This window comes from Nanorana parkeri, unplaced genomic scaffold (assembly GCF_000935625.1).
Source record: "Nanorana parkeri isolate BGI_ZX_2015 unplaced genomic scaffold, ASM93562v1 scaffold513, whole genome shotgun sequence".
In the NCBI taxonomy this organism is placed as follows: domain Eukaryota; kingdom Metazoa; phylum Chordata; class Amphibia; order Anura; family Dicroglossidae; genus Nanorana; species Nanorana parkeri.
This window is the reverse complement of record NW_017306781.1, coordinates 727214-738146: the sequence shown is the minus strand read 5'-3', so window position 1 is coordinate 738146 and position 10933 is coordinate 727214. Positions and strand designations below refer to the sequence as shown.

General features: G+C 43.0%; 1 protein-coding gene across 1 annotated transcript in view; it reads right to left on the bottom strand.

Annotated features, from left to right (window-relative positions):
• CFAP97 (cilia and flagella associated protein 97) overlaps positions 1 to 10720 on the bottom strand; it is a 26354-nt gene extending 15634 nt beyond the window's left edge. The window contains exons 1-3 of the mRNA XM_018561298.1: positions 10695 to 10720; positions 5716 to 6520; positions 3715 to 3786 (exon numbers count right to left, since the gene is read on the bottom strand). Coding sequence (XP_018416800.1) covers positions 3715 to 3786; positions 5716 to 6499 — 856 coding nt within the window. The 5' untranslated portion in view covers positions 6500 to 6520; positions 10695 to 10720. The remainder of the gene's footprint in view (positions 1 to 3714; positions 3787 to 5715; positions 6521 to 10694) is intronic.
• Between the last annotated feature and the right edge of the window lie 213 nt (positions 10721 to 10933).

The following is a 10933-nucleotide window of genomic DNA, read 5'->3' as shown; positions in this document are numbered from 1 at the left end:
CCCGCCCCCCCCTTCCGATGTACCTTATCATAACTAATCTCAGGACACAAAGCTGCTAGCACTCCATGTATGGCTCACCTACATGCTGCCCCCGACACCAAACCTGCACTGGGGTTTATTCCTACTGCATCTGTTCATTTTACATGCAAACTCACCAGCCCCTCTCCCCGTTGTACCTAAACAAATCCAAAAATACTCTAACCTATTGTGTCACATTTAGAATTGTTTTTTTATATAGATATCGTCCTCGTCATGAACTGCACTGCTTCTTTATACATTGATTTTATACGAGCATGTTGTGTACAGTTTTGTACCATTGTTACTCTTGTTATTCAGATGAGGAAAAAATAAATAAAATAAAAAAAGGAGCACCCTTCCTCACTTACTCAATGCAGCCAAGCAATTCATTCTATTACGCTGGAAATGTGCCTCTACCCCTTCTAGGGGAGAATGGATCAGATTGGTCCGAGATATTATGGAATCAGAGCCAGGGCTGGCCTTAGGCCTTTAGGCGCCCTGTGCGAGAAAACTTTACAGCGCCCCTCAGTGACCGCGCCCCTCAGTGACCACACCCCTCAGTGACCACACCCCCATTTCCCCCAATATCCGCACCATTTAAAAGACTCCTATTTTGTTAAGCCGCAAAGAAACATATTAAAAAGTATGATAAAAATAAAACTTTTATTCAAAAAGGTATTACACTTGTAGGCACAATATAAGTATTCTTATCAAATAAAACAACAGAAGGCAAACAATAAATGTCAAACTAAAATAGATTCTATAAAAATAAAGTGTCAGGTTGTCATGCCGATCCTTTTTTCAAGTAAGTGGATCTAGAAAAGTAAAAATAGAAAGCAGAACACAAAACCCGGACTACTTGTAAAATTAATGAATTACTATATGTCCGAATATACGACAAATGTATTCAGGCGCATAATACATTTGTTTGAGAATGTGCGGCGGCCATGTTGGCCACCGGTGTGTTGTGTGAATGCGTGCCACCATCTTGGAGGCAGGGAGCATGCGCCCTGCCTCCAGAACACGCCAATGGCTGAATCCAAAATAGCATAAAAAAGTGTTTTGTTTGATGAAACAAATGAAAACTTTTTTACTTTTCTTTCATTTCCTCTGAAATAAATTTTTAGTCTTCGCACATGTCTAATAATACGTGTTCCTGAATGGGGAGGAGCCTCTGTACTGAGTGCTTCTCCCCATTGAGGAAATCTTGAATGAACAGGCTGTAATGTAAATCACAGCCTGTTCATTCATAACTGGGGACACATAGTACTATCGTATGCGTCCCCAGTTATTTACAAACACTGTAGTGATCAGACGATCGCTCCAGTGTTTGTCCTTCTCACACGGAGGATCGGTAAATATCACAGATATTTACCGATCCTTGTCATATCGGCTGACCTGCTTGTAAATATTTGGCTTAGCTGATATAGTCGTTAGTTTCAAATGTTTCTTTTTATTGGTTATTGATTTGTGTTCCCAAGTTACTTTTCCACCCATGTTACCCTCCCTCCCCACCTCCCTCCATCCTCTGCAACCCCTTCCTGCCCATTCCTACTATAGTGACCAAAGGGTGTATGTTCTTCACGTGCTTTCTTCTGAACAGGGTAGTTCATTAATAGGGCTGCACTGGCCTACATACACTTTCCTACTTTACAATAACTAAAATTAACAGCTCTGGAATTGTTATGTGCCCTGTCATTTCCTCACAATGCTCCTTTCGCTTTGTACTCTTTATTGTTTTATATTGTAAAAATAAAGATTACATTAAAAAAATAATAAGGAGCAGAGTTTCCTAAAAAGAGCTGGCTTCTAAAACAAAGCCAATATTGATGTCAAATAGGTGCTTTATTATTATTATTTATAATTTTACAGGATTGATATTAACTGAGGGAGACAATACAGTTAACAATATCATTTCAGTACAGGAGGTAGGGGAGCCCTGCTCGGGAGAGCTTACAATCTAGTAATGATTGCTTACAATGCAATGATTGCTATGGACTTTTGAAGAGCCGTGTACCGGTAAAGCTCATTGGTCCGGTCACATAAAGCAAATGTAGGAGAACCTTTTGAGTAAGATAATGGGATTCTGTGAGAAAATTCAATTCACAAGTTTTGCCCTAAAAAGCCGCACACATCTATTACACTTTTCCTTTTTCAGATACACCAGGAATATATGCAGATGAACATTATTCCTTTCTGTATGCACCCTACAAGAATGTACAAAAGGGGCTTTAGGAACCTTTCAGGGCTTCTATGCTGGTGTGACATCACCCGTGACTCAAGGACTTCTGAAGCACTAAGGCTGCACTTACACAGCTTAATACACCATTGCTGAAGAAATACTATGCAAAAGTTTACCCATTATGAAAATGACCTACTCATAGCTTACTGAAGTATTTCCAAGTGGCCCTGAGTGTTACTGTGTCCTGCCATAACCTTACAGAGGAATGTCATAATTGTAAGAACAATGTTCCAATGAAATATTTCCTGCAATGTACCTATATGGGGAAAAACTGTATGTTTGGTGAGCAAAATAGTATAGCTACTCTGCTTATTGTCTTGTATTCAAACATTTCATAAACACATCTACTCAACTTTAATTTAATTTTTATTATTTATTCCTGCCACATTCGACGGCCTATTCAAAGTACTCTAAAGCTGGTGCAGGATTTTTGTCAAATGCAAATATTTCTTGCTGTTTAAAGGGAACACCTAATAACAGAAATATGTGAACTCCCACTGCTGCAAGATACAAAATCCAGGGGTGTCATTCTTATCTCTGAGTCACAACCCACATGGGTCATAAACCCAGAACAAGCTTGCAGCTATTGAAGTATAAGAACAACTTATTTGCACAAGCTTAACTTAACCAAATAGCATAGGAAGGATACCAGAAAAAAGTAAACCTGAGTGTGCACCCTCGGGTTAATGGCAACTCACAAGACACGCTATGAGAGGACAAGGGGAAACCACATTGTTTACTTGACCCTTCCCTCCCCTCCCTTGCGCACTAGTGGAATACCTTGTATTTTGTTTATAGTATAAAAAGCATTTGTGAATGGATGAGAGGAGAGGAAAAGGAGAGTGAACTACACAATGCCTGCACTGTACGAGAGCACGAACCGTCAGTCTCAGTGCTGGAAGAAGAGCAGTGTGTGCAATATCCGGGATGAAACGCTTCACACAGTAACCAGCAGTGCTTCAGACCTAGCATATTGTTCATTAGATATACATTATTTCACTTATCATAGAAGGTGAACATCTCCAGCACTCAACCAAGTGACTTGTCACTAAGTCGCCCTGAAGGGACCCTGCATGGCCCCCGAAACACTGGCTGAATGACGTTTGTGATATGTTACTTCAATAAATAAGCAAACTAATTCTAAGCTTTTGGTTGAGCGCTGGTGATCTTCATCTTCTATAATCTTGGGAACCATCCGTGTCATCACTGCGAGCACCACGACTCTCAAACATGGTCTAATTGCTGTATGGAGTGCAGGTGGCACAAAACACTACGTTAATTCACTTGTGGTCTTTCAAGAAAGAAATGTATTTTTTTTAGGAGTTCTACTTTATCTAACCAGGAACATAAGACAATACTAGGACAGGAGGTTGGGTAATATGGTAACACTAAGCAGTTCCTTATATAAGAATCACTGACACCCAACATTACTAAATCTCAGAAGTAGCTATTACCTTTGAGAAGTTGGTTCAGGTCCATCGCATCCTGGAAAGCCTTCGGGTCTGACTTACTTTCAAAATCAGGTTCTGTGGACAACAGAGGGGTTTAGAAATGGTACAACACATCGAAGACAAACGTATGCTTTTTTTGTTATTATACAAAGCTGCATACATCAATCACTATTTGCAAGACAATAAATCATCATTGACACACAGTGTACGTTGGTATGCTCTGAAAAGAACTGTGAACTGTATTTTAAACTTGTGAGAAACTTTATTGCTTAAATCACATTTAGATAAAATTGCCCTCCCCAAGTGCTACAAACATGCGTTGCCTTATTTTCGATGAAAGGAAACCTGTACTGACAGAATATGAAGAATGCTACTGAGACTTTCCTTCTGTAAAATGCTTGTTCTGGCCAACATGATGCTGCTGCCGCCAATCGTTTCAATACTTTCTTAGGCACTGACCTAGAGGAAGTAGGTAAAGTTCTGACTTTCTAATCTTCAAGATATTCCGGGGTAAGTGACCTAAAGAAGTCAGAGAATGGCAGGTAATTAATAGTCTAAAAGTAAAACTGAAGCCAAAACTGGAACTTTTGAACCCAAAATTGGGATTTTCTTTCTTTAATAAGAGTCACCAGGACATATAGTGAGAGTGAATCTCCCCAACAGGGACACAGACAGCAATAAAAACCTGAAAGGGTTTCCAATTCCCTCTCCATTCTATCCAAAACTGAAGTTTTGGCATCAATTCTACTTTAAAGGAGACAACCCAAACATTTCTATCATAACAGGTTAACATTACAAGCCAGCAGAGAGCCTTGTGAAGCTGCTGAGTAATTAAAACGATTAGAACTGTGAAAGTGCCTTCCACTTTTCATTTTTGGGATCGCTGAGATGACATAATACAAGCAATCCTTCTGGCATGAGTAAAACATTTTGCAAGAGTAGAGTTTTGACATCAGTGCCGCCAAGGTAACCTTTTTAAAAGGGGAGCTATTGAAGTCATGTCGTGTGAATGGGCAGGGTTGCACATACTTACAAGAAGAGGAAAGGCCTCTATTTGCTGCCTTAATTGAATGGAGCACAGAGGCCTAAGTGTTTCAGCATTAAAGAAGCAGAGCACCTGATGCCATGGCCACCAAAAAACAGAATTGCACCCTGAGAAGAAACAGATGCTTTCTGCTCCAAGCACTTGAAAGGTTATTTGATAAAGTGGGCTGAAGTTGCCCTTTAAACAGTAGAAGGCTACTAAATGCAGATATCATCCCTGCACTCCCCAGGGAGTAGATTTTACTACTATAATAACTATGGCCTCCTACCACCCATACAGGCTTCTCATTCCACAGAGACATCGCTTTGTCACATTCGGCAGCCCATACTCTAAATCTTATGTACAAATGGTACTATAAAATGTGACGTCACTTGGCGAAAGCACATGGAGAAGACATCATTCCCTATTTCAACCGCCAGCATGTCCATCAGCTTTTGAGTACAGGCAGCAGAGCATTCATTGCATATGATCCAGATCCAATGCTGGTAATCGCTATCTAGCTGAAGGCAGGTCAGGCAATGTGTCTGAATCTGATTTGTAAGTCGGTGTGTGATGGGAAGAATGCAAAGTATTGTGTAAATGCGCTTTAAGTTAGTCACCAGACTGGTCATTCACTGGTTGAACTTCAGCCGAGTGCTGATGAATTGGCCATAATTCAACCTGTGTGTGGACCCCATTCCACCAGCCACCTGGTTGACAAAAGTCAATTTTTCAATCAACTTTTGTCGAAGGAGCCGGTCTGAAAATTTTCAGATACAGTGACTGGGGCCAAACAATCAAAACCCCACGCTGTCACAAGTCAATAGACCGGCAGAGAGGATTCCTTCATCCAAGCTGTTTACGTGGATAGGGGAATAGAGAGTTTAAAAACTTGCAGTGTATGCCTAGTGTATGTTACTTGTTTCCTCATCAATCATGTTTTAAAGACAAGCAGAGTAAAGTAAAACAGGAAGAGTTACCGAATATCTCCTGGCTCACATTCTCTTGTCGCTTAACTTTATTTTTCAATGCTTCACTGGTGGCTGCTATGTCAAATGACGATATGGGGCTGATGTCTGGTGTGGAAAGAGGGGTGACATCAGTGACAGTATCTTCAGACTCATCAACATAGTCTCTGATAGGTGGTCTAGAAGCCTTGCGTTCAGGCGAGCGCAGAGATAAGGGCACTTTGTCTCTCAATGACTGATAGGACTTGGAAGTTTGATCATCTGGAGCAGCATCAGAAAACTCTGTATCCGAGCTGGAAATGGAAGAAGGGAAATCCCTGCTGTACTTTGTCACATTTTTCTTTCCAACACTCGTTTGCTTTGCCGTTCTGGGCCTTGAGCTTCGGCTTTCCTCTTCGCTACTGTCATCTTCATCGGGGTAATAATTGTCTTCAAACTCTCGTCTGATCTGGGGGATCCCTGTAGGAATAATGGCTTCTATTTTTAAGCTGTGTGCAGAATCTCGGCCTGACTTTGCTGCACTTCTGGCTCTCGTTGGATCTGGAGACGACCTCAGTTCTGGGGAACTTTTACCAATAGATGCCATTGACTCCTCCTCACTTTCCATTTTGCTTGTTCCTTGTTCTGCATCATCTTCTCTTTCCTCTGATCCAGAACCCTTTTTATTTTGTTTGTATTCATGCTTGCTGGTGCTTGAAGTGGCCACAACCTTTTTCCCCTTTTCATTGTCATCATCACTATCAAAAAAGGAGTGATCCACTTCTCCGTCATCAGAAAGATTAGCGTATCGATCCATGTTATGGAATTATGTTAGAACCTAGAGATGACAAAAATAAATAAATAAATCTTAGTTGCGAATAGAATGTTGTAGGGTTGGATTTTATTGCAGTTTGTGTCCCTGATTAAACTTGCACCCAATTTATCATTTGCTATATATGCTCCAAGATGGAGACTCTCCTAGATTACAGTTAGGACCACACTATACAGAGGGACTTTGATGAGGCAGTGCAGCTTCCACATATTTTGCAACTAAAACCTCTGTTTTTAACCCTTATAGTTAGACGGTGTAATTTGTCTTTTTTTTCCGGGCTGGCTTGTGAGTGCGCTGGGAAACTTTTGTTTTTGTACTGTGTAAAGCCCATGTGCATCTTACTTTAAAGCTGGTTATGAATTGGAGTGTGTTTACCATTTGTTTCACTTGATAAAAAGGGACATAATGCTGATCCCCCCCCCCCAATGCTAGAAGTACTTATGTGATGCCTCTTGTTCCAAAAATCTTCTTCCTTCCACTGGTTTCCAACAGTCCCTCCAGTGCTGGTGCTGGTCTCTGATCCACCGCAGACTTCTATGTCTTGTGTACCACGGAGTCTGTCCGGTGTACATGCTCCCAACTGCGTTCATTCACCTACACTGTGTCTCTCCTCCTCTCCACTCCAGTGAAATCGACTGCATATGCGCCCGCACACACTTCCTCCTGCACGGCCATTCAAGAAGCTGAGTTCTAAAGCTGTGACCGAGTGGTGCAGACACAGGTACATTTTTACCTATTTGGAAAGTGGTTTTGTTTTTTATGTTTTTTGCATAAACACTATATTGCCAAAAGTATTGGGACACCCCTCCAAATCATTGGATTCAGGTGTTCTGTGAAATTTCCTTGCTACTAAAATATTCCATGGTCAACAGTCAGTGGTATTACAACAAAGTGGAAGCAACTGGGAACAACAGCAACTCAGTCACGATGTGGTAGGCCACGTAAAATGACAGAGCGGGTCAGCGCATGCTGAAGCGCACAGTGCGCAGAAGTCACCAACTGCCTGCAGAGTCAATAACTACAGACCTCCAAACTTTGCGTGACCTTCAGATTGGCACAACAACAGTGCGTAGAGAGCTTCATGGAATGGGTTTCCATGGCCGAGCAGCTATCCAAGCCTTACATCAAGTGCAATGCAAAGCGTTGGATGCAGTGGTGTAAAGCACGCCGCCACTGGACACTAGAGAAGTGGAAACGTGTTCTCTGGAGTGACGAATCACGCTTCTCTGTCTGGCAATCTGATGGACGTGTCTGGGTTTGGCGGCTGCCAGGAGAACGGTACTTGCCTGACTGTATTGTGCCAAGTGTAAAGTTTGGTGGAGGGGGGATTATGGTGTGGGGGTGTTTTTCAGGGGTTGGGCTTGGTCCTTAGTTCCAGTAAAGGGCACTCTTAAGGCATCAGCATACCAAGACATTTTGGACAATTTCATGCTCCCAACTTTGTGGGAACAGTTTGGGGATGGCCCCTTCCTGTTCCAACATGACTGCGCGCCAGTGCACAAAGCAAGGTCCATAAAGACATGGATGAGCGAGTTTGACTGGCCTGCACAGAGTCCTGACCGCAAACTGATAGAACACCTTTGAGATGAATTAGAGAGAAGACTGCGAGCCAGGACTTCTCGACCAACAGCAGTACCTGACCTCACAAATGGGCTTCTGGAAGAATTGTCAAACATTCCCATAGACACAGTCCTAAACCTTGTGAACAGCCTTTCCAGAAGAGTTGAAGCTGTTATAGCGGCAAAGGGTGGGCCAACTTAAAGGAGGAGAACTATGAGGCGAGTGCTTTTCACTCACCTCATAGTTCTAGCCGACCAGTGACAATGAGACTGTCACAGGTCGGCTCAGTAGATAGGGAGGTGAGCGAACACATACCGGCGTTCGCTCACCTCTCGATCCTGTCACGGCTCTCTGCCGTGACAGGGGAGGGGCTGGATTGCCCTCTCCGATCTGCCAGCGCTGACTGGCGGAACGGACGGGGGAGGGGGCGGGTATAGCTGGCTCTGCCTTTAGATAGGCAGAGCCAGCTGTCAGTCACGCAGCTAGGCGGATCCCGGCACAATTGTCGGGATCCGCTTCAGCTGCGGCTGCTCGCGGTACACTGCGGCGTCTCAGTATACCGCGAGCTACAGCTCGCGGTATACTGAGCCTAAGGTGATGTGAGGACGCTAGTTTGTGTCCTCCTGTTACCCTAAGGAGAACTATGGGGAAAAGACTCAACCCTATAGTTCTCCTTAAATATTGAACCCTACGGACTAAGACGGGGATGCCATTAAAGTTCATGTGCAAGTAAAGGCAGACGTCCCAATACTTTTGGCAATATAGTGTATCTACTGCTCGCAAGCAGTAGATATATGTAAACAAAATTGATGCTTTAATACCACTTTTAAAAAAATTACGCACATATCCTTCGTAGTCACCAGGACAAGAAATTGAAAGGACATCCTAGACTTTTTTTTTTTAAACAATGGAGAAAACTGTAATTCAGTAGAATCATATTTTAACATTGCATGAATCACCGCTAGGGGAAAGCGTGCTCACACCCTGTGTGCTTGCCTGGGCAGGATGTAATAATAGATGGACAACTTCTGGAGACTGCTCTGTCCTTTGTGATCTTGTACTGGAGAGGAAGTTCAGGGAAGCTGAGCAGAGAGGGTTGGGGCTGTATCATGACTCTGACGTGGGGGAAAATGTAAAGAAATACTTTGCTTGTTTGATATGAATTATTATAGAAAAAAAAGGATTGTGACTTTAATACTACGTTACTGGCCATTAACCCCTTCATGACCGAGGCCTTTTTTTAATTTTTTGCACCCATGTTATATTCCACATTTTAGGCCTGAAAATTACTTAAAACCCCCACACGTTATATATTTTCTGAATGCCAAGACCCTATACAATATAATGGTGGTAGTTGCAAATTTTTATGTTGCGCAATATTAGCGCAACTCCTTATTAAACCCCAAAATTTAGTGATACATTTAATTAAATGCCCCAAAACACAACAAAATACCACTTTTTTAAATGAAATATAAAAGATGAGGTTACAACGAGTAAAACGATACCAAACATGCCCAGTTTACAAATGGCGTGCGTCCGTGAAACGGCGAAAAACTGCAGTACCCCAGAAAGTCCACAGAAGACGCTTTAAAATTTTCATACGTAGGCGCACCCGACGCGTGTTTACGTAGCGACGCACATGCTCGCGGGGGCGGGGGATTTTTAAAAAAAATGTTGTATTATTGCTGGGATTTGTTGTACTCCTCTATAGCTGGTGGAATTCCCCTGCATAATGTATTATTGCTGGGATTTTTAGTCCTCTATAGAGCGCAATGCAGAATATCACCAGCTATATAGCAATACATCAAATCCCAGCAATACATTATATATACAGTGTATAATGTATTGCTGGGATTTGTATTCCTCTATAGCAGGTGGTACATTGTGCTGTGCAATGTACCATCAGCTATAGAGGAATACAAAATTCCACTATCCCAGCAATACATGGGCGGCGCGTGTGGAGTCGCAAACAGGGCCAACTAATCGAAAGCCGATTAATGGATGATTGAAACTGTTGACAACTTTTTCCATCATCGATTATAAATCGACTTAGTCGATTCGTTGTTGCAGCCCTAGTCGAGCGCCATGCGGGCAGGAGGTGCATTTGGGGTGCCATTTAAGTTAATCAAAACACAACGCACATCCAGCACGGTAACACACAGTAGATGCATTGCATTGTACTGTGCATTATTCACATAGAACTGTCCAATGAACGCTCAGCCTTGATGTGAACGGTCCCTTAGGAAGAACTCTTTTTTTTCAGTTTGGGATAGTGAGGCAAAGGGTTAGATCCTCTGCCCGGTTTGTATCATCCTGTGTGAATGTTCTGCTGATTGATGTGAAGCTGGGAGACACAACACCAGAGCTGTTCCCTGATATCAATGTTTGGTAAACAAACACCGGGTGTCACCGCTGCCAGGTATGTCACACACAGCACTGCAGGAAGGCATCAGGTCACCATGGAGACGTAGGAGGGGGCGGGGCGCAGTTACAGGATGGTCCCTGTCACTACCATACGTCTATATATGGGGTATAAATGTGCAGCTCCGATCAGCAGCAAAGCCCTCTCCCAGTCACATGGCATAAGGAGACCGAGGGACAGAAAACACAAATCCCTTACCTGTCTGTGGATCAGATCCCTGCCCAGGACGCACCTATAGACAGTGGTGGTGATGACGGCACTAGAATGGTGGCCACTGCGGATCCCCTCACACTCCAGCAGCTCCTTCTCTAGTCTCTCTTTCTGCAGCTTTAGGACAGCATAGCTCCACTCAACCGAAAACACCCCGCCCCCGTATCCACATGACGTCACTTCCGGCACTAAGGGCGGGGCGTCATCCCTAGTTGCCATATTGAGTG